This window comes from Pelodiscus sinensis, chromosome 11 (genome assembly GCF_052426305.1).
Source record: "Pelodiscus sinensis isolate ZL-2025 chromosome 11, ASM5242630v1, whole genome shotgun sequence".
Lineage (NCBI taxonomy): Eukaryota > Metazoa > Chordata > Testudines > Trionychidae > Pelodiscus > Pelodiscus sinensis.
In genome coordinates this window covers 6,451,840-6,475,073 of record NC_143062.1, presented here as the reverse complement: position 1 = coordinate 6,475,073, position 23,234 = coordinate 6,451,840, and the positions used below count along the sequence as shown (strand labels likewise).

The 23,234-nt window shown below is 49.4% G+C and overlaps 2 protein-coding genes across 5 annotated transcripts in view; both read right to left on the bottom strand.

Moving 5' to 3' along the window:
• Positions 1–582: 582 nt before the first annotated feature.
• On the bottom strand, positions 583–19,207 carry RBM5 (RNA binding motif protein 5). Of its 2 annotated transcripts, none has more exons than XM_075939556.2 (25): positions 19,060–19,207; positions 18,653–18,711; positions 18,101–18,452; positions 17,218–17,385; positions 15,193–15,262; positions 14,637–14,710; positions 12,203–12,286; positions 10,180–10,240; positions 9,941–10,006; positions 9,343–9,503; positions 8,576–8,673; positions 7,725–7,812; positions 7,407–7,484; positions 7,243–7,315; positions 6,532–6,617; positions 6,105–6,183; positions 5,785–5,876; positions 5,108–5,269; positions 4,701–4,847; positions 4,546–4,617; positions 3,836–4,015; positions 3,612–3,686; positions 2,363–2,460; positions 2,155–2,284; positions 583–1,146 (listed from the first exon to the last, which is right to left on the bottom strand). In XM_075939556.2, the coding sequence occupies exons 1-25, from the start codon at positions 19,201–19,203 to the stop codon at positions 1,021–1,023; spliced, it is 2,823 nt and encodes a 940-aa protein (XP_075795671.2). In that variant the 5' UTR covers positions 19,204–19,207; the 3' UTR covers positions 583–1,020. The 2 variants fall into 2 exon arrangements, with proteins under 2 accessions (XP_075795671.2, XP_075795672.2); XM_075939557.2 differs by having other exon boundaries at positions 18,101–18,413.
• Positions 19,208–20,363: 1,156 nt separating this feature from the next.
• The window catches only part of RBM6 (RNA binding motif protein 6), a 78,851-nt gene continuing 75,980 nt past the window's right edge, over positions 20,364–23,234 (bottom strand). For 2 of the 3 annotated variants that reach the window (XM_075939552.2, XM_075939553.2), the window contains exons 21-22: positions 22,432–22,558; positions 20,364–20,617 (exon numbers count right to left, since the gene is read on the bottom strand). In XM_075939552.2, the coding sequence (XP_075795667.2) occupies positions 20,492–20,617; positions 22,432–22,558 (253 nt within the window). In that variant the 3' untranslated portion in view covers positions 20,364–20,491. The remainder of the gene's footprint in view (positions 20,618–22,431; positions 22,559–23,234) is intronic. The other variant, XM_075939554.2, reaches the window with a different exon arrangement.

Sequence of the window (23,234 nt, the reverse complement as noted above, 5' to 3'; positions counted from 1 at the left end):
GAGGGCTGCCCATGCCAGTCTGTACCCAGGGCTCTCGGGCAATAGTCTCGAGCTGTTAACGCTGCTAGTTTTAGCATGGCAGCTTGAGCAAAACTAGCAGATGCTGCAAGACTACCCACCGTGGAAGTTACAGCTCCCTCTGGAGCATAGACATGGCCTAGAGTCAGTCTGCCCCCACTACACCATCACGTTCTGGAGTTCAGGGCAGACACATTGATACTTAGGATGCACCGGGAGGGAAAGCAAGGCCCAGATGGGTTTACAGTGCCACTGGTCAGAGCAGAGCCAATACAACAGCTCCAGCACTGATCACTTCAAGTAAATTCAGACCATTAGCTGTACTGCCCGACAGCTGGAAACTTCCGAATCAGGCAAGAGCCCAGGAGCCGAGAGAGTAAAGACGCTGCTTCAGAGGACAACTCCCATTACAACAAAAGACCGAGACACGGGGAGAAATTCTGGAAGACAGAGAAATTGCTATGGCCAGGGAATTTGGATATTCCTCACCCAGCCCACTGAGATCCAATGACAAGGTCAGTTTTGAGTGTATTTCTTCTGGAAAGGAGACAAAACCAACAAGAATCAAAATCTTCAAAAAGTCTATACAAAGGTGTATCATACAAAATGTACAGGTAAGTTGTGCCAAAAACCAAGAGACAATACAACAAAAAAAGAGCAGAGACCGTGTCAAACCACAGCTACACACCCTCACCCGCTTGAGGCCCAGAGTGGCACTACACACTCGGACCACAAAATACAGTATGGTACACTATGTACACGTATAAAGATGCAGCATCCCCTTGGCCTGGCCACGAGCTCTCCAGCACAAAGGCATGGCAATCCAGACAATCCAGCGTGGAAGTTGCACGCTGGCGGGGAAGACAGGCCAAGGGAATGAAATGGGTAACCCTAACCCCTACTCAGAATCCGGCAGGGCCCCGCAGGTCTCAGGCTTTAACAGTCATTCTGGGTAACGGCAAGTCAAGTGCTTTGCCGCTCGCAAGCCCTGAGGGGCAGGGCTCATTCCATCTCAGTGAAGCGAGCAAACATGGCTTTCCGCACTGCGTCCTTGTACGAGTCGGCTGTGGAGACGCCGTAAGAACTCCCTTTGGCTCCCAAGCCTGCTCCTCGCATCCGCACTTGAGCCTGGAAAAGAACAGGCACTTTAGTACCCAGCACGCTGCACCCACTCCCGAAATCGCCACGCTGGCTGCTGGGGGGTGCCTGCTACCATGGGCAGAAAGCACAACGCGCCTAAGGTCAATGGGCACCTAGCAGACGTGCAAGAGAGGAGAGCGCCTGTCACAGCTATTTCAGTTCCTTCAGTAAATCTATTAGGAGGCCGGTCTCGGGGAAGGGCCCCCAACGAAGCCAAGGCTACACGCCTAGTGCTGACCTTGTGGTGACAGACCCAGCCCAGCTAACAGCCAGAATGGATGTAAAGCTGGTGACGTGCAGCCTGTTCTAGCCCTTAGCCCGGGGTGGGCAATAAGCCAGAGGCGGTTCTCCGGGGTTAGCCCGTGGCACTTTATTTACCTGCAGGTATGGGCGCTTGCGGCTCCCACTGGCCCAGGATCACCACTCCCAGCCAATGGGAGCTGAAAGAAGTGGTGCAGCCTGCGACACCATCTCCTGCAGCTCCCATTGGGTGGCACTGGCGATCCACAGCGAATAGGAGCTGCAAGCCGCCATACCTGTGGATCTACATGTTTTGTTAGTCTATAAAGTGCTAACAGAAAAACAACCAATGGTCTGGAACAGGCTACCTGGGCTACCCCTGAAGCTCCTGGGGATGTGCAGGTAAATAAAGCGCTGTCTGTCTGCCAGGGGCTTGCCCAGAAGAATGTGTCCAGCCCACCCCTGCCTTAGCTCACGCTGTACTGCACAAGTGCACAAGCGCTGGTCAACCCTGCACACAGCTGGGGGACAGAGCCCTACTTCCATAGCGGTGCAGACACTTGGTGACGCGAGGAGACGGGGGTCCTCAGCAGTGGTTCATGCCAGCTCAGACTTAGCTGCACCACATTGTGCTGCGACAGTCAGGAAAGTACTTCTTCAGGGCCTCTAAACGCTGGAGACAGCCTCCACCATGAGCCAAGCCAACAGAGCCAATTCATCCAGCCAGTGGCGCCTCTCCTCCCGCCCCATGCTTACCTCAATGGGAGCAGTGATACCCTGGCATTTCCTTCCCAGACCTGAACCTTCTCTCCAGCCCATGGCCTGGAGCATTTTGTTGCCAATATTACTATGGTCAATGCCATCTTTAGTAGGCTGCTCGTAATTCCTGCGCAAGAGAGCAAACTGTTAGATTAGGAAAATGTTACACCCGCTGAGGCCGCCACAGTGCCCGGCAAATACATACACTGTGCCAGCATCAAACACCTTCTTGCGCTTCGGCTCAGGGGGTTCTGGGATGCCATACTTCTCCCGCCGTTCAGCTGCTCTGTCTCTGTATTTCATCTGCAAGAAGATTCAGCCATTTGCACTCAGCCCAATGGAGCGTGAGTGAGATGCCAACACGGCCCGACTGAAAACCAAGAATTCTCTCTGAGACAGCAAGAGCCAGGCACTCAGAACACTACAAGTCACTGGTGCTTTGCACAGTCTGGATCCACCCAGTTCTGAGCGAACTGTGTAAGCACCCTCACCTTTCACAATGTACAATACCAAGCATTAGAGATGCTGCTTTTGGAGCATGCTGACCATTAACGGGAAACACTTTCTCTGTACGTGGTGCTCGGTGCTGCCGTGAGGGCAGGGGACTGGACCCAATGCCCTTTCATGATCCCTTCCAGTTCTAATGTTCTGTGATTTTCCATAAATACCCCCTCTACTCAACTGGACAGTTCTGACAATCGAAAGTCAGCAGCTGGGGAGATCCAGAGCCCCACATTACTGATTCTGGACTCAAATGGGAATCTATCGTTTGGAAAAGCTCGAACAGCAAATAGGAGCCATGTGTCTGCGGTTGCATTTAACATAGAGGATCTCTCAGATACTCCGCCGGCGACACCCAAACAAGCTGTCATTTTGCATCATGACCGAAGCGCGTGTCGTCACTCCGATAAAACGGAGGGTTAGTTTGCTCAAAGAGTTCCTTCCCTCTGCTCCCTAGTGGGGACAGGACAACCTGAACACGACACAATCACGGTGAGGAACAGGACACGCGGGATCAAGCTTCAAAGCTTAGCTATGCATCCCTGGATCAGAACATGAAGAGGCATGGGGAGTAATGACACTAGGGTGGAATTAGTAGGGCAGTGAGCGCACAACTACTTCTCCCGAAGCCAGAGCACAGCAGTTGCTAATATCCCCCACCCACACTTCCCAGCCCACCCTAGGGTCTCACTTCCAGTGTGGGAGCCCACACAGAACAATGCTGCTGTACAGCAAGGAGTGAAAAAGCCACCCTCCCTTCTACAATAAACAGGACCTGATATTCAGGTTTTATTCCCTGGGAAAGCCCCCAAGCTTGCCACAAGGCAGATATGTAGGCTAAGCTAGTGCCTGGTTATTTCCAGCTGGTGATAGGACCCTGGAAAGAAACACCCCATCCATCTCCTGTGCATGGCTCATCTCTGGATCCCCAGTCTTGCCACAAGACCACTGACCTCTCTCTCACGCAGCTCCAAGGCTTCAAGTTCTTGCTCCGACAGCCTAGATCTCCTGTAGATATCCATGTTTTGCTGTGCCAAAGGAAGGTTTCACAGTAAGCAGATCACGTTTGGAGAATGCTCAAGTAGCACCGTGGTGCTCTATCTGACAAACACAAGTTGGCGCTTTCTGATAGCCTGACCTGTACTGCCAAACTCTGCAACCATGCAAATGCTGTTACCTTGTGCAGGTCCGAGAGCTGCTGATGTCGGACCAGTGCATCTTTGTTTGGAAACTGCCTCCTACATAGCAGGCAGGCCAGCTTCTTCCAGTCGGTCAGCTTCTCCTCCTCATTTTCGATTCTTTCCAGCAGGTCTTCCTCATTGTCACTATCTCCACTATAGGCAGCCACTAAGCCACGCTGGAAGACAAGCAGGGCCAACATTAGCGAAGGGCACATTGTACAGGAAGGCAACTGCAACAGGTGACAGGATCCTCAGTTTATAGACTGCCCACAACCCTACATCAGGGCACTATCTAGAGCCCCGCAAAACCAGATATCCATTTGATATCCGCACATGTGGACATCTGTGGAACGTGTTTGCAGATCGGATGTGGATACAAGTTTTGTATCCACACAGGGCTCCACGCATACCCACAACTGGGAATGCAGTAGTGCTGGAAAGGCTAGTTATCCCCTCCAAGCACTGTCCTGCTCCAGAAGGTCTGCAGGGCCAGGACCATCACCTGAGCCTTTAGTGTCTCTTGCAGGAGGGGCGAGCCTGAGACCCCCTCACCACATCCCATTGAGGGGAAACCTGGGCTTGGATTACAACCAGATCCCGGTGCAGAAGAGACCCCAGGACTTATCGCTGCTCCAAGCCACTCACATCTAAGCTGACTGGCGTGCTCCAGCAGCAGCATGGTAGTGAGCTGAATGTGTGCACTTACTTTGAGCGGATTCTCCTCTTCTCCATTCTTTACCACCTCCGGCATGACCTGCTGCCTCTCAGACAACGTGCCCTAGGAAGAGGAGAGACATGAGCTCCGGCCTCTGCTCAGCCCGCTCTGCTCTGCAGCCACCCTCCTCCTCCACGTGACTTTACCTTTTTCTCAAAAAGGGCAAAGCCAGCATCTGCTGCGGCCGACTCCCTCCTCTCTTCTTCCCTGGAGCAGAGTGGCTGGAAGCTATTCTTAAAGTTCTCTTTCTGTTTGTTCAAACTTTTTGCCCAGCGCTCCATATCTTTAGCTATCTGAAACCACAAACATCAGGGACTGGATCAGACAATTCATTTTGCCAACAACTCCTGGGACTTTGGACCTAATTATTCCAACTCCTCTACTCCCTGTAGCAAGGTGAGACACAAACCTTGACCCCTTTTAAAAGTGCTCAACCCAGATGTCCCCTGCTTCCCAAAGAAGCCAGAATTTAAAAGGTTACATGTGACCATCCAGTTCCAGACAGGCCGACGGATAATCCCATCACAGCTGTGATCTGATTTTATCTCCTCACCTGCTGAGCTGTTTTACTCTTGGGTTTCTCTTTCTTCTCCTTCCCTTCTTTGCCGGAAGATACACTAGTTTGCTGGTATGATATACCCTCTGCAGCAGGCATGTAGGTCTCTTTCTCGCCATCCCAGTAAAGATACTGCTGGGTCAGGGCATTGTAATAATACTGAGAAGTGAAAAATCAGACAATTAAGCTATCGGAGATGAATGAAGAGTACAAGGGAGAACTACTACTCCCCAAATGAGAGGAATGTTTCTACAGTACCCCAAATCTCCACAAATAGGTCAACCAGGTGTCAGCCTGTTAAATTCACTCCTTGTAAGCACCTACATTCTAACCGGGTAGCGTTATAGGAAGTACCCGCTACTCTACTACACAATTTCCTTTGGAATACCTCACTAAAGCCCCGAGCTAAACAAGTTTAAACAGATTCTACAGAGCCAGAAGTCACGTCAATAGGAACCATGGGTTAAAGGCTTGTGCTCATATGGGTTGTTCAGGGGAAAAAGCAATGTGAACAGCTGCTGCACCATAGGGAGCACAGCAGCCCTGAACCACTACTGGGAGGTGTGCTTCATTCGCTATTTTACCCCCCTACCAGGAATGTCAGTTTTAATCACAGCTGAAGAGGTATGAAACTAAGCAACCTCAACAATTATGATGGGAGAACTTGTGTTTACCTGGGAGTTAGGATCATAGTAGAGCCCTGTTATGGGGTCATAATAATATCCTGAAGACTCATCATACTGGTATGTAGAGGTGTCAGGGACAGCTGTAAAAAACAAGATGTGGGACATGATCATTCCAGCTGAACTGAAACAGGCACTTCAGGTTTTGGTTAAGACAACTTTGATAATAGAAAAGGCTACAGACACTGCCATCTCATCCACACGCACTATGTCCCCTCAGCAAGGTCTGCTCTGGTAACAGCTAAACCAACAGCTACTGCACCCAACCACAGACATGCCTCTCCCAACAAGAATGACTCTGTGTTGCTTACCATATTTGGTGCCGGGGACCACACCCACTGGGGCGGTTGACTGCACCTGAGTGCTGGTGCTAGGCTGTGCTGGTTGAGTCTACAAAGAATTGAAATCTTGTTAAGAAGGTCATTGCAGGGTCCATGGAAACCAAGGCCAGCAATCCCAGCCACCAGCAACATGCATACCAGCTGTACTTGACCCACGTGCTCTGTTCCTTTTCTTCAAAAGGAGGAATCAAAGCCAGTGGAGAAAGAATGGCAAATAGCACTAAAAGCTGTCACTAAAAGTTGCCTGATGGACTAACTTTAGTCTGCAGAGAGATTCAAGTTTAGTAAGGCACAACTCCCCGATTTTGTTACATACGCAGTTGCAAAGCCCAGTGACTGATTCCAACCCTGCCTGCAGAGAAAATCAGTTTCAAGAGCACTAAAAAGTTCTGTTTACCGGAGAGTCTGGCGAGTTGGGCTGCTGATTATACAGCTGAGGACTCTGGGATACGACAGCTGCTGTAGTGGTGGTAACTGGAGCACCTGTCAATGTAGTTGTCAATGGATCAGTGAACTTATTTCCTGGAACTCTGACAGCACCTCCCCTAGAGCTAGAGAAATTCCACTTCCTGAAGTGTGCATCCGCTCCTCCAATAGCCCCCTGAACAAGTGCATTCCGAGAACTGGCACAGCTAACAGGGCGTATCGTTCGAGCCACACTTCCTTTACAAGAGACATGAACAGACTCCCTAGGAATGAACAGTTACTACAGCTTGGACAACACTTGGCATGGCAAACATTTACTGTGCCAGAAGGCACCCACCTTGCCTATACCCAACAGTAAGTCCTGGTACCAACAGCTGCCAGCACCAGAGATTATGCTGGGGCAGCTCAGGTGTGGCTTTCAGACAGAGGTGGAATCAGATTCTACAGGAGTCCACAGCTGCCCTTCATTTTAAGTAACTTGCAACCAGAGGTCCCTATGTCCTCCAGCTTGTGGAGAGCTTGGCCTTCCTGGTTTGCTGGAGATGAAAGACTCCCTTTTTCCAAATGGCAGCGTCAGCCAGAACTCCTGATGCTAAATGGAATCCACTGGATTCTGTGGGGCAGCAGTATTACACTCCTCACATCCCACACAACCATGACCCGGAAACAAAGACAACCTTACCGGATATAGTAGCTGCTTCTGTGTCCAAGGCTCCAGCCTGACTCTGGTAGTACTGCTGATAGTCCTGCGAGTACTGGGAAAGAAAGCAAACCAGAGTTAGCACCTACCTGAACAGGCTTTTTACTCAATAAGTATACAACACAGCTAAGACTAGCTTTACCCACCTGTGCATACTGGCTGTAGCCTTCTTGCCCCGGCTGGAGATAGCTGTAGTCAATAGTGCCTCCTTCTCCGCTCTGAGGCTGCAAATTTCAGCAAAGACTTTTTAATCAGAGACAAGTCAGTTCCTGTATTTGACTGTTTCTAAAATGTGCTAATACCGGAACCAAAAGAAACCCTTCTCTTCCCTAGCACTCTGCTCTGGATCTCCAATTGGCCAAGTCAGGAAAGATGAGTTCTCTCCAGTGGGACTAAGCACTCTCTGGTTTCATGTTAGCAAAAGTAATATGTCAGTGTATGGAAGCCTCTCCTCCAAACCCTACCTGGGTAGATGACCACTGAGCAGCAGCAATGGCTGTGCTTGCCACAGAGAAGGCGCTGATCCGGTTACCATCTGGGAGAAGCAAGTCTCTGAAAGGAGGAAGATTAAATGACATGAATGAGCAAGTGAGATTCTCAGGCAGCCTCCATGCAAGAAATCTCCCTGTATTCCCTCGCTGCAAGGGGGTTCACTGACCACCCTACACGTGGTCTCCAGATGCCTACTAACCAGCCAGTTCAAGTGCAGGTTGGTAAGTTTTGGGGAACCGGACAGTTACTTTGAGGCTTGCCACTGTGCAATCCAAAACCACCTACGAGAAGCTATTTTGAGGAAATAATTTTGTGTCCAAACCAGTAGTAGTATCAAGGAGAGGGGCTTGGAAATACAGCTGAGGCATCAACAGCCAAAGTGGAGAACGCTATTTTCCCCTCCTGTGAGATGATGATGGAGGACACGTAAGGGCAGATGTCACTTAGACCAGTGGTTCCCAAACTTTTCAGCATCACGCCCCCCTTGCTGGCTTTTAAGAAACCCTCACACACACCCCAATAGCAGCAAAACTTGTTGAGAAAAAAAAAAAAAGAGAAAGAGAGAGAGAGAGAACTGACCGGGGCTGAAAAACAAAAATAGCAGCAAAACTTGGGGGGTGGGGGTGGGGGCTGAATTGCCTCGCACCCCCCCCCTCGTAATTTCTTTGTGTCTCCCCCAGGTGGGCACGCCCCCCAGTTTGGGAACCCATGACTTAGACTAACAGCCATTCTCCCAAACAGAACATGCTACTCTCAGCAGAGGTCATGACAACACCTGCAAGGCTTAATAGAGGCAGGGATAGTCAAGTGCTTGTCAACTCACTTTCTAGCACTCTTTGCAAAATCAACACCAATTGTTTTGCCATCAATTTTCAACGGTGGCTGAAGACTTTGTAAAATCTGCAACAGTTGAGATGCATCCTAAAAAGAGAACACACTGGTCAGTACGCACACACTAACAACTGAAAACAAGGGAATGCTGAAATGTGTTCATCCCAATTAAGCATCAAAAGTGCCCCTCTCTAAGGAAAATGATACCAGTATTCTCAATGGTTAAGCATACAAACATTTCCCCACTCCTTTCAAACGAAAAGGGTGGATTTAGTGCTCGAGAGATGACAGCACTCAAAGCCACGGTCTGTGAACATGCTCTGAAAGACTCCCAGATGCAGCTTTGTCAATGCATCTTCCTCCTGATCTATAAAACCCCTGGCTTTTCAGTTCACAATTGGCCAAAATGGTCTGTGAATCGAGGCCTATGGGGACCGTATCTGAGGCTAAACTACCTGTTTTCAGAAGCCATGCACAGGAATCAAACAGTCTACCAAAACTAAAGCCTGGACCCTACCACCTAATCCTTTTCTTTTCCCCTTTCATGTAAAGGTTTCTAGCTGCTGTGTCACAACCACTCGCCCACTTCCTTATTTTCCTCATGGTAAAGTGATGCACTCACGCGTACACTGAACCAGGAGACCAGAAAATAGCAGCTAAGGTCCTAATTCCTTGCTCCAGCCAACAGACCAGTGACAATGCACTGCCCACAAGGCTTTTCATGTTTTTAAAAATCCAAGTGCATTATTAAACCCTCACCATTGCAGAAGACAGCTGCACAAATGCAAAGCCCCTATTCTGCTGGGTCTGCTTGTCCTTGATCAGGCGAATGTTGTTGACTGCCAGTGAAGCATATGGAGACAGCGCGGTCATGATGGAGTCCACTACAGTGTGAGGAGCTATGTTTCGCAGAATGATGGCTGGGGAAGAAAGAGGGAAAGGGTTACACTAGCTCTATTCGTCAAGCCTCCTCACAGCACTCTTAGTTCTAAAGCCAGCGAGTCTTTGCATTAGACCTTACGTAGCAAAGAGAAATGACTATTTTTAAACAAAATGTAAGAAACATCACTCTCATCTGAGAAGAGAAAGGGGTTAATTTTCCCCCAAAGCTTTATGCTATGTGCAGATTAAAACCTGCCTACACACGCTGAATTGCTCCTGTAAGTCATGCCTTACGAACGTGTCATGGAGTTCTCTATGCTGAACAGCCTGCATTAAAAAGGAAATAGAAAGCAGGTCCCAAATACATCAGTACTGAAAATCCTCTGTAGTGGTTATGTATGTATCTCCTGCTAAATCACTCTGGCTAACACATGAAGTCAAAGAGAACAAAAAGAAAGCAGAGAGACTAACTTACTATCACAGTAGTAATCCACAGACTGAACAGCCTCTGCTGATCCTGGAGGTACCTCCTGTTCTGAATCTTCACGGGAAAGAGAAGATCTGCTGTTAATCATACAGCACGGCTCTCTCACTCAAAATTAAAACAGACTCTTAGCGAGCCAGCTGAGGACCTGCAATCCCATTTAGTTTCCAACTGCCACAGGAAATATTCCACGTAACGAAACGTGCTAAAAAAAGCTGAAAGTGACTTACCAAATTTATCTGCTCCACAGCGGAAGCATTTTAACCTTCTCCTGAAGTTGTATAGGAGGCACTAGGGGATAAAACAATCGTACTGAGATTTTACAGGGTTCATGCCCTAACTGCCATACTGAGATGTCCACATGATGCACTGTACATCTTCACATGATGCTGTAGTCAGAGAGACTAAACACGCCAGATTAAAGATGCATCACAGCTGCTATGTCACAAAGTATTAAAACAAAGGCAGTTAGCGATTCTGCCTTAAAATTAAATTACTCTGGTATTTGGTATTTTCTGGCCTATGATCCCAGCCACTGTAAAAAATATATGTATTACTAAAGGCTCATGACTGACACTCGAAGACATCTCTCTCTGGCAAGCCACAATGTGCTTACTTCCTGATTAACTCGACATGGTGTAATTTGCCATGGGGTTTTGGCAGCAGTCTCCACTACAGATTACATGATGTATAGGGCAGAAAGCAACCCAGACCTCCAAGTAGTTAACTAGGATGACTGCCAGAGAGAGCAGAGAACAAGTGTTCTGTAAGAGGTGAGAAAAGTTACAGCACGATGTAAAACTTGTCCGGAATCAAATTCTCTCAGCACTGCTGTGGGTCAACAGACAAAGCGTTCTGAGGTTCAAAGACTGTTCCCCTGAGCTCTAGGAGTGATCCAAATGGTTCTTCAGGGCACAATCACATTGCAACTGAAAGGGCTGAAAGTCAAGTTTCTCCATTAGATCCTGGAATCTTAGCTTAGCCTGGCTTGCTGAAGGCAGGCATCTTGCTGCAAAGGAGCAGAGTAGCTTCCACTTGGTAGGGTGAATGAAGTCTGGCCTGAAGATGCCCATCTCAAGACTGTCATTTACACAAGCACCACAGGAAGTTACATCAGCATTAAAGAGAGAATGGAAACAGATTCACTATAACTGTGGCTGAGAAAGATCAGCTATCACCACCAGCACACTGGATTTACTTTAGTGCCAATGTCTTAAATAGACTATTTAAATTGCACGCTATTTGCCATGTAACTTGGATGCAACAAATATGGACAGAAGCTTTTAGTGCCGTGAGATGCCATGGTGCCAAATGAGAGAGACACTGGAAGCTCGCTCAAACAGTCACAGCATACTACCTGGGGCCCAAAGATCTAGTCATGCTCCAGCTGCTTTAAATAGTGTTTTATTAAAATGAGGATAACAAACACTGTGGACAGAACAGTCTATTTTTGTTCTTGCTGAATCATTTCCACTTTGGGCTGAGCAAAGAACATGAGAGTATTTACTATGGAATCTTCAGGGGGTAGCCGAGTTAGTCTGCACAGGAAAAACTTAAAAACCAACAAGTGGTCAGGTAGCACTTTACAGACTAACAAAACATGTAGAGGGTACTATGAGCTTTTGTGGCTGAAAGCTCATAGTACCCTCTACACGTTTTGTTAGTCGATAAAGTGCTACCAGACCATTTGTTGGTTTTTAAATTTTTACTACTGAATAGTAATTTAAAACTCGGTTATGGCTGTTATATCCTACATTAGCACTGAACATCTACTAGAGGAATAAGGAATTCAGATGAATTCTTAAATCTGATATAAGAGTCCCATTAACTTATCTCCTTAATCCCATGCCAAGATCATAAACCAAAAACCCCTAATCAAGATCAGAAGCCTTTCTAAGAGACAGTCTGAGACTGACCTGGAGCCCATCTGGCCCAATGCAAGAACTGCTGGGTGAAATTCCATGCCCTGGGTGGTTGGGGAGATCACTTTATAGTAGCCCCGTCTGACTATAATCTATGACTTGCATGCCAGGTGTCTGACTAAACATCTCCCTTTCATTGGATGGTTTGTTTTATTTGGTCTGAGGTACATGACACTCATTTTAATTTTATTTTGTTCCTTACTATCATTTGATCTCATGGGAGTTGGCAACATCTGCAGGTTTAACCTCCTTTCCTGGATCATTAACGGTGGTAAATAGGACAGGACCTCAACACGGATTTAGATCTTTGTGCAGAAACCATGCATCTTACCTTGCTACAAAGCCAGTCTTCAAATTTAGGCCTGGGGTTGCTGTAGTGCATTGCAATCTGCTTCCCTTGAATCACCAACTTTTTCTGCAAGAAAAGCAGGTTGTGTCATTCCTGTATCGAGTCACACGTGTCCATTTTCCCGTGGCAGAGCACACTTCGGAGGAATCAGTGCTCCTGAATTAAATGGACAACATATGGGGAGGATGTGGAGGACCAACCACCGCCACCTACGCTCTGCCCATCCAATCCTGCAGAGAGGAGGACGCGGGCAGTAAGAGAATGGGATGTGGAATAAAGGTAAACGGATAAGGGAATGTTGACCAAGCTGCCAAATACTAAACAGTGCCATGGAACAAGAAGTGTGTCTAAGGAGACAGAGTCCTAAGCCTGCTGCATTCAGTATCGCCAGATTTTAGGAGTTTCTTGCACCCATGTATTTCTATTTCTGGTATACCCCGAGCAGCTTTTTGACCATGTCCTTACTGCTTCACTTCTTACCCCTACGCTAAACACCTACAGCTTTAAATGATAGCCTTTGACATTTTCCCCCTTGACTGCTTTCTTCAGGATGTGTCCCTTTGAAAATACAGTAATTTCTCCCAAAGGGACCCTGCTTAGACTTCTCAGAAGTTGGATTATAAACGTCATCAACTGAAACATAGTTCAAAATGGATGCCTTTGACTAATGCACCAGTTCACGTGAAAGCTCGTGTAAGAGGTTTGTGTTCTTCATACAGCCATGAACTCTCTTCAAAACGAGTAACTAGACTGCAAATAAAGCTTCTCGAAGGGCTAAGAAGAGCTCCTACTGGTTTCACCAGAGTCCTCTCAGTCAAGTGTGACTGGGAGTTCTAATCTCTCAGCAGCCAAGGTTCGGAGCCTCAATCATTTCTGAACCCTATGTACACAGAGTTCAAAGTATGGCCATTTACAGGCTGACAGTGTAAAAGTTCATTCAGCTGCCTCTAAGTGTGCTTGGGGGACATGTGGTGAGGTAGGATGGGACAAATCCCAATCATTTTATTTAACCAAAGATCTTTATAAAAAAAAATAAAAAGTTTTACTATAGACACTGAAGAAATGTTAAAACCAGTCTTTTTGATAGCAGGGGCTGGCAGCTGTAAGGTGTTGCACATGAACAGGGTTCTCAGAGAGGAGAAAACTAACTGTGCCCTATGGGCAGAAGGGAGGGCCGGAGGGCCCAGCACTCCCTGAACATGCACACGCATGAACAAAGATGCTGGCATTTTTTTTACAATACACCATCTCTTCATCTGACAGTCAGCAGCAGGACTACTAGGGAGCCTGAACTATTTTTTTCCTACACCTAGGGTGGCTCTGGTTTTTTCGGAGTGAATTTGGATAGTATCCGTCTCAATGAATTATATATTAATACAGCTTTGTATACATTAAAACTAGGTTTATTTAAAAATAGATTTGCTAATGTTCATTTTCTGCCACCAGCAGTTCTGGTGCATATGCTGCAAGCAATGGACATTATGCCAGGAAAATATTAACGCTTTGTTGCTGAGGAAGGGGGCCATGGTATGAAATGTATGATGCTATACTCCAGGAGGCTGCATGGTGCGATTTATAATTACTGACACAAGAGGTCTTAAAATCCAGTATTAATTTAAGTGTTTAAAAAAAATAAAAGGATTATAACATTAAGCATGCCTCCTTTTTAACTGCAGTGCTTTTCTAACCAGAGCTCTCATATTGCCTCTATGTGAGGGGAGCAATTTGATGAATTCTGCTGTGATAACCAATACCCAATACCAAAATGCAGCAGAACTAAATATTCCCATTCATGTAACAAGAAAACCTCATTGTAAAATGGAATCAACTTTTAACAGAGGATCCGTTCAGGTTTTCAGCCATTAATCAGAAATATTCAAGCTTCTAGAGGTCTTTAGGAGGACCCATGATTTGAATGGACTCCAATAAGAGTTTCTCTTACTACAGGGACGGAGCTAGGGTCTGCCAAATTTACAATCAAATGTCAATGCCTTCATGGCCAGTACCAGTGATGCGGATATTCAACGTTACCACTGCACTCCTTCTGAAAGGTCTGGTACTTTGTACGGCAACAGTGATGAGGTAAATGTCAGGTGAAAATAAAGAAGGATGCTTCAGAGGACTGGTCTGGGTAAGAGTCGATTAGTCCATACTATAGAATTAGCACCCCAGCACACAATTAGTGATTTATACCTATTTGTTTAGCAGGATATGGTTCAGATTAGCTAATTGTTTCTCTCCTAATACTACCCTTGTTCCACTGTTACAAATTTTAATATATACAAAGCCTTTATTCTTTTAAGTCGCTGTTTTGGAACCAACCACTCCTTCCACCTTTTGTTTATTCCCTTTTTTTTTTAAACTGTACAGACTTGTTCCATTTTCAGGAATATCTAGACTTGGTGAGTGAAGCAACCTGATTGGCTTCCATCCAGCTGGTAGCATCTTGAAAGTGATAAAACTCCACGAAGGCGAAACCACGGCTTACACCTAGAGACAGCATTCAGATATAGACGGGATACTTGTGTTAGTCAGTTCCTTTAAAACAGGTGAATCTCTCTCCAACTGCTTCATTACGTCACGATAAAGCAGCTTTACAAATGCGACGTCAACTGCTGGGATCTGCTTGTTATTTTGCCATGGCAAGGAACCAAGCTGCCTTAATTGGCTACATTTTTCTTGATTTGAATCCACGTTTAAAGGTAACCATGCAACAGACTACATAACTGTGAAATGGGTTTACACTAGTGTTACTTACCGATACCTTTTAACAAAAATCCCTGAAGACAGACTTCTTTTACAGTGTTCTTCAGCTATCTAAAACCTATCAAAAGGCCACATTCCTTAGCCATGGCAAACCTTTTATTCTGATTGTGTGTGCTTGCAGATTTGTGATAATTCTGGATGCTCTTTTGTGCCTGGGGGTGAGGGGTAGAGAAAAATGAGACCAACAGTCAGATTAGAGCACTCACCTGTCTTTCTCTTCATCAGCCTCACGTCTGCAGGCTGAGGACCTTCGAAGGACTCAATAAGCTCTCGAATCTGTATGGAGTTTAGTTATAATATCAGACAGTTAAAGATTCAAATCTTGACAAATGTCATCCTTTTTCTCGCTGTGAACTGAAAGGCAGCCTTCCACCCCCAACTATTTACTCCAAATGAGAATCAATATGCAAAATCACAAAGGTGGTGAATTTACTTCACACTGAATTGAGAGAAAAGTATGACCCACTGAGCAGGAACTAACTTAAGAACAGTAATACTTACATACCGGGGTGGGCAATCATTTTTGATGAGGGGCCACACCAAGATTTTGGAAAGTGGTCGAGGACCACACTCTTCCATGACATTAATGGAGATGAGGGGTCTGGAATGGAGGCTGGGGTGCCAGAAGCCAGCTGTGGCCAAGAGACTTACTTGCCAGCTGCCAAACTAGGCTGCAGCCACGTTTCTGCCCAGCGCATGGGGCTGCAGGTCAAGCTGGGGAGCCTGCCTGGGGCTCCCCTCTGCGGGCTGTATCTGGTGGCTTGGTGGGCCGTACTTGCCCAGGTCTGTCCTATACCCAGCCAGTTCTCTCCCTTATTTGTTTTTAAGTACTGCCTATACACTCCAGTCACGGATCAGGACTCTCAGTGCCTGGCGCTGTATGAACAAGATGAGACTCTGCCCCCAGGAGTTTGCTTTCAAGATGTAACCCATGATAGCCTTGTCAGCAAAAACACCAGACCCTTCTCAAATCCAGAAAACTGAAGGATACTTATAAATATTGATCTGGGCTTACAGCCATCTTGTTTTTGAACTACTCTCACCACATTCTCTCAAGGAAAGGGGCCTGTGCAGAATACTAACTTCAAAGAACAAGGCTAACAGCTTAATAAGGCACTGGTTCCTCAACTGCATTGAACCTGCTTAAAGCTCCAGAGGTACCCGACGGAGAGAAAGATGAAAAAGGGGAAACATCAGTAGAGCCCTGTGCGGATACAAAATTTGTACTCACAGCTGCAAAAATGAGCTGCGGATATCCACACTAACATTGATGGATGCAGATATAAACCGGGTATCTGCTAATTTGCAGACTTCTAGATACAAAATTTGTATCAGTATCCGCACCAACAGTCATTACTTTCTAGCTAAATAAAATTCAAAAATGTAAACTGTAAAAGATTTTAAAAAAATTCGTAGTTTTAGTAATCCAGGGAGACATGCCTAGAACAGACACTTCAGAATTACAGATGTAGTCTGGTTAAAAATCAAATACGAACAGCTCTTTTTGTGCATTTGGTATTATTTTGGTTATCCAGCCGATCTGGCAGAAACAGAAAACTGTTTCACTTCCAAAGACTACTGGAATTTGCATTAGCACTGCAGAAGCTCAGGGCATATCAAGAAATCTAGCTACCGAGCTCACTTGTATTTTCTCTGCCAGCATTAGGGAAGCCATTTTACCACTCCCAACAGTTGTGTTGACAGATTATGCAAGTGCAGAGATGTCTTAACAGGCTGAGAATCTAAGTAAATTGGTGTAAGACAGCGAACCGCATCAACTTCAGCCTCCACCAATACAGGAAAATAAATCCATATCTGTCCTTGGAAAAACACGAGTTACTATCTTTCTTCCATTTTCAGGAAAATCAATAAAAATAAAAATTAGCACTGTATGTAGTTACTTAATAGGTTCTTTTTCATGACATACCCAGGGATGGCCACTAACCAAATGGGAAAAAGGATTTTTTTAGATTGCTCTATTTTAGAGGCATGTATGGTTGGAATTGACCTTTCCACTTACTCAATATAAAACGGCTACAGTTAAAACCTCTTCAAAATCCAAGATTACTAATGTAAATATCAACCAGCCCTTAAATATAGGATTGCTCTCTCTGCAACTTGCAGGGAATAAGCAACAATAAGATGTATTTTTTATATGGCATAAGTAAACAAAACCAATTTGGAACTCTTGGCAGCCTATGCAAGCAAAGCCATGTTCTTTGGATACTTACATCGTTTTCTGTAACAGTGATAGGGAGGCCCCGCAACATGATGGTCTTACTTTCTTTCTCATCATTAATGTCATTCCTGTAGTCGTGCTCTCCATAGTCACCATCAGAATGGTACCCATCTTCCGATTTATCACTACTCCGTCTCTCACGCTCTCTCTCTCTGTCCCTCTGGTGAGTGAATACCCAGATTAATAAACATGCACACGGCTAATTGTGAGCCACTTGAGAATTTTTCGCCCAATATGGAAAAAAATCCCAACAAATCTGGAATAAGCTCCAGCAGATCTGGGGCTTTAATGTTCATTCACGCAGTCATGCCAAAAAAATAATAAGAGATGCATCTCAAGCAACCACTGGAATTTCCATTCCTAAGGAGAATGGATCTTACACGACTAATAGGAACTGTACTGGAAATCTTAGGCCAGGTATATATGGGCAGAGAATCAATTCAAGATCACATAGCAGTAGTTGAGTGAACTGTGAAGATGAAGGTGACATACCTTGCTTTGATTTTCTGGGATGTCTCCCCAGAAACACTCCCGTCAAACTGGATGGTCAACAATAACTTTCCAGACCAGTACATTTCATCACTAATAGTTTGTTAGATGCAATACTAAATGAGCTTCATTTTTTGATTATTTACATGGGTACAGAATTGTGTTATATTTTCTGCTGTCAGTTATTTTGAATTCTTAGCCAAACAACAAAATATCCAAGACAGACACTTAAGTTCACTGCATATTTGGTTAGTAACTGCAATAGTAACACACTTCATTGATTACCACAGACAACAGGTAAAATCTATGCTACATTGATCATGGTAGCAGAATGCTACACCAAAATTCACTCAAAGCCTGAGTGAATGCAAACATTTTTCACTTACCTCAGGGCTGTCATAGTCTCGGCTGTCATAATCCCGGCTATCATAGTCCCGGCTGTCATAGTCCCGGCTGTCATAGTCGTAGTCCCGGCTGTCATAGTCCCGACTGTCGTAGTCGTAGTCCCGGCTGTCATAGTCCCGACTGTCGTAGTCCCGGCTGTCATAGTCCCTGAAGTCATCATATCTCTCGCTCCTGCGCTCTTCGCTGGATCTCTTGTAATCAGAATCCCTTCGCCTGCTTCTCGAGTCCCGATCATCCCGATCGTCTCTGTCTATGATAGAGCCATACCTTCCACTGCGCTCCGTCCTACTCACACTGTAAAATGGAGGGTTGCTCAGTTTAGGAATGTTCTCTCTGGAAGGAGATGTCATGGTTCAATACACTGATGCCAGATCCTCCGGGTTCTGCAGGGTGGCACCCGGCTGGGACAGGGCGCTCGCGGGGCTCAGACTGCCCGCACCCGGCGGGGATCTCCCGCCACACAGCCCCGGGGCGGGGCCAGGCGCCTGCCCCACAGACCCGCGCGCCCCTTGGCGGCTCCCCCCGCGACCTACCGCTTGTCGGAGCCCATGGTCCGCGGCCGCTCGGCTCCGGCCCGCAGCGCGGTCAGCTCCTGGGGACAAAGGGCGGCGTGAGAACCGGCAGGGGGAGGAGCCCGGGGGCGCGCGAGGGAATCGGCGGGGGGGGGGGGGAAGCCCGGGGGCGCGCGGCGGCGGGAGAACCGACGGGGGGCGGGGCTCGGGGGCGCGCGGGCGCATCGGCGGGGGGAGGAGCCCGGGGGCGAGCGGGAGAACCGGCGGGGGGAGGGGCTCGGGGCCGCGCGGCGGCGGGAGAACCGGCGGGGGGAGGGGCTCGGGCAGGCGCGGCGGCGGGAGGACCAGAGGGGGGAGGGGCTCGGGCAGGCGCGGCGGCGGCGGGAGAACCGGCGGGGCGGGGGCAGGGCCGGGCCACCCGCACTCACCGAGCCCAGGCTCCGCCGACGCGTCTCTGCTGCTCTGTAAAATGGCGCCCAAGCAACTCGCCGTCTCCTCCCCACAATGCACCGCGCCGGCCGCCTGGAAGTTTCTAGCAGTGGCGCCTGCGCAACTCCCTCGCCGCAGGGCATGCTGGGGGCCGTAGTGCGCGGGGCAGCCCCGCCGCAGGGCATGCTGGGGGCCGTAGTGCGCGGGGCAGCCCCGCCGCAGGGCATGCTGGGGGCCGTAGTGCGTAGGGGAGCCCCGCCGCAGGGCATGCTGGGGGCCGTAGTGCGCGGGCGGGGCTGGAGGGCTCGGCCCATGGCGCTGGAGGGGGACAGCGAAGGCAGGAATCTTGGCCTGGGGCCGGGTTTTTACTTGCTGCGTGGGCAGTACCCACTCCTCGCACTAAGGTGGAAAAGGCCACAAGGCAGAAACCCATCAGGCAGACACAGCACAGTGTGGCTCAGCCCATGCAGGCTGGCTCCTGAGACGTGACCCTGCCACCGACACGGGCACCCGCCGGGCTGGGTTCTGTCACTGTCCATGCGACGTGCGGAAGGAAGGGCGGGAAGGACTCCCGCCTTAGGCAGCCCCTAATGAAGAGTGGGCAGTGAGCTCACCCAGGTCGTCCGTTCTCCCCAGCCACCCCACGCACGGGGGCTGCTGGAAACGACGCCTCTACGCTTGGCAAGTGAAAGCACAGCCCGGCAGCGTTCAAAAGGGAAAGCAGGGCCGAGGCAGGAGCCTGTGTAACCCACCTCCGCGAGGGGGGGAGCTACCAGTGCTGGGAGCCATTGACACTGGCGCTTTGCCACGTTTGGGGGCCACACCTCCAAGGCAGAACATTGCAGCACATGGAGTGTGCGTTTCATGGACTTACACTGCACAGCTTTCAGTCTAAGACCATCTCCCAGCCCTCGTGTACACAGCCCCCTGGGAGCAGAACCCTGGCTATATGCGTCTCACTGCAGAGAGCTGTGCAGTGTATCTGCAGCCTTGCAGGTGCAGGCCCATGTCTGGTAGAAGCCTGCTGGAGAGCCGGGCTCAGCCAGCCAGGCTGCAGCGGAAGCTGGCTCAGTGGGTGCTCAGCACATCAGCCATCCCAGTGTTTCTCAGGACGCAGAGCTGCTGACATTGTGCGTGCAACATTCCCGAAGCACAAGGAAGCCCATCTCTGCCTTTCTAGTCCCACCCAGAGGATGTCAGGAGAAAGGAAGAGCCATCCGCTGGAGAAACCTTGGCCAGGTCCCAAAGTGAGGCTCGTTTTTAAGCAGAGGCTTTGGGGGAGGAGGTAAGGAAACAGCCCTGACAAATTTTCCATTTTATTTAAAAAAGAATCTAGCAGCAAAACCAGTAACAATTTGAAAATGAAGAGAGACTGTGACAGAATGAGACAGACAGACAGACAGCTGGGTTTGTGGGATTCTGCTTCGTCATTCACTCGAGTTCCTTATAGCGGGCAAACATGACTCTCCTGACAGCGTCCCGGTACGTTTCATTGGACTGCCTTTTGCTGGGCTTCCCTTGATTGCCCAAGCCAGCCCCCTTCTTCTGACCTTCTGCCTGCAAACAACACAGACAGCTCGTTTTAGCAATTCCGCACGGTCTCATCTACACAGGCTGGCGCTGGCTTTGTCTGAGCTCTGCTAGGGCCTGGCACACAGGTTACGTGGTGCGCTAACATGCCCAGAGGAGACAGAACTGGGAGGAGTTGCTGATGCTGCCCTGCACAAGAAAGCCAGATGGCGAACAGTCTAGGAAACCAGACACCACAGCATGGACAGGAAGTGGGGGAGGGAACACTCTGGGAAGCAGGGATGCTGGGAGCGGGCAGGTGTAATACAGGTGATGTGATCTGAGGACACCGCGCAAAGGAAAAGAGGCTGAATCTCAGATCTCACAGTGAGCAGCTTCTCCATTCACCTGTCTGCCTCCCACAACTCACAGCGGTTCTCCTGGCTTGCTTGGAATTCTGACCCTACCAATCTGTGCCCCGGCACCAGTGCGGGCCGAGTGCACACCCGGGGAGGTGGCTAGTTTTCCATGCTGATGCCGAGGGTTTGGTCCCCAAGGCCCTGTGTGAATGTGAAATGGGAGAAGAGGATTCTGCCCTGTCATGGCTTTACCCTGAGGCCTTGACGGGACGGCAGGGTGATGGGTCATAGAATCCTAGAACACTGGAACTGGCAGGGACCTCAAGCGGTTCTTGGGTCCAGTCCCCTGCCCTCACTGCACTGTCTAGATCAGTGTTTCCCAATTTGATTTGGCCACAGAACCCCTAGAGTTGCCTTAAAAAAAAAGGCCCCTGCTGCGTTTTTGTTGAGAAAAAAAAAAGCCCTTGGCTCTGTCTCTAACAGGGGGCCGGGGAGTGCCGGCTCTTCGCGGAACCCTTGCTTTCGCTTCAAGGATCCCCAGGAGCACCAATTGGGAAACACTGGTCTAGACCAGCCCTGATAGCAGGTTAGATAAATATCTCCACAACCCCCTGGGCAGTTTATTCCCGTGTTTCACCACCCTGGCAGGCAGGACGTTTTTCCTAATGTCCAACCTGAATCTCCCTGGCTGCAGTTTAAGCCCATTGCTGCTCATCCTGTTCTCCTTGGCCTATGAGGACAATTTTTCTCCCTCTTCCTTGTGACACCCTTTTAGACACCTGAAATCCGCTCTCATGTCCCCTCTCAGTTGTCTCCTTTCCAAACTAAACAAGCCCAATTCCTTCAGCCTGCCCTCACAGGTCACGTTCTCTAGGCCTTGATTCATTCTTGTTGCTCTTCTCTGGCCCCTCTCCAATGTCTCCATCTCTCCCTTGACACATGGAGCCCAGCACAGGACACAGCACAGGGTTGCCACGAGGCGCAGGTCAGCCTCCCTGGGCTCATCTGGCTTTTCTACAGGCCCTGTGACCAGCTGCAAGGTCTCCTGGCCAGGGTGCAGTGAGCACGGGCCATCTGACCAGGGCTGCACGGAGAAGGAAGGTGCATCCACTGCCTGGGAGAAGCAGCGCGCACACTCCGCTCCGAGCCTCGGCTGATCTGCTTTGAGCCGTGCACCGGAATGATTCCACGCGCACTGTCCCGAGGAGTTCAGTGCCTCCTCTGCTCCGGGACAGCCACCACTGCGCACATCTCGCCTGCAGCAGCCGGCTACTCCCCGCATTATTTCCAGCAAGAGATGCGCTTGGAGCGCGAGGGGTACCGTGCCATGCCTACGGTATTCCCTCCGCTCTGCTTGCCCCGCAGCATGGGCAGGGGGCTCACGGAACCGGATCTGCGCTACAAGGAGGTCAGGCCGTGACTCTGGGAATGGGGCTGTGTCCCTCTTCCAGAAGCTGCCCGCATAGGGTCATGGCAGGCTGATGGGAAAGGAAGCCGATTCACCTCTACTGGCGACGTCATGCCCTGCTGCTGGCGTCCCAGGCCTGAGCCTTCCTTCCAGCCCACAGCCTGCAACGTGCGGCTTCCCTTGTTGCTCTCAATTCGCGCTTTGCCCGCAGGGCTCTGGTCACTGCAGGACGAAGACAACAGCAGCTGTAAGCAGCCAGACGCCCCGTGCCAGCTCCAACGGCCCTGACGATGGCCTGAGGGCTTGGGGCAAAGACGCCCTATGCAGCCTGCAGGGAACGTGCCGATGGAGGCTGGCGGCGGGTGCGCTAGGCTGCATGAGTCAGGCACAGGCCAGCTGCCAGATGGCCAGCAGAAGGGGCAAGGGCGTGTCCTTAGAAAGAGGCTTTTACGGGACCCCCAGGCGGCCTGAAAAGCAGCGCAGGCACAGGCCTGAGAGTCTGGCCACCCAGGGATGGGGAGACTGGCCCCTCCCTTGAGCGCGGAGCCGGGATCGCACTGGCAGGCAGGAGCCGGAGGGGGACGGTCTCCAATAAGGACAGTTCTCACTGACGAGTCGCAAAGCCAAACGGCTTTCTCCAGCCCGACGCGGCACGCAGGAGAACCAGCCAGGGTGGCAGAGGGAACGCCCCCCGAGGAGCCGGGGCTGGGCCACTCAGCCACCCCCAAGGCCCAGGCTCCTGCCTTCTCCAGCAAGGGTCTGGCCCCGCTGTACCTCCTCCCACCCCAGCAGGGCTGCGCATTTCAAAGGGCCCTGCACATTTGGCTTGGAGGCCTCTGAAAGCTCAGAGCATGAAGGAAAGGCTGGACGCCACACTGCTTTCCCCAGAGCACGCAGC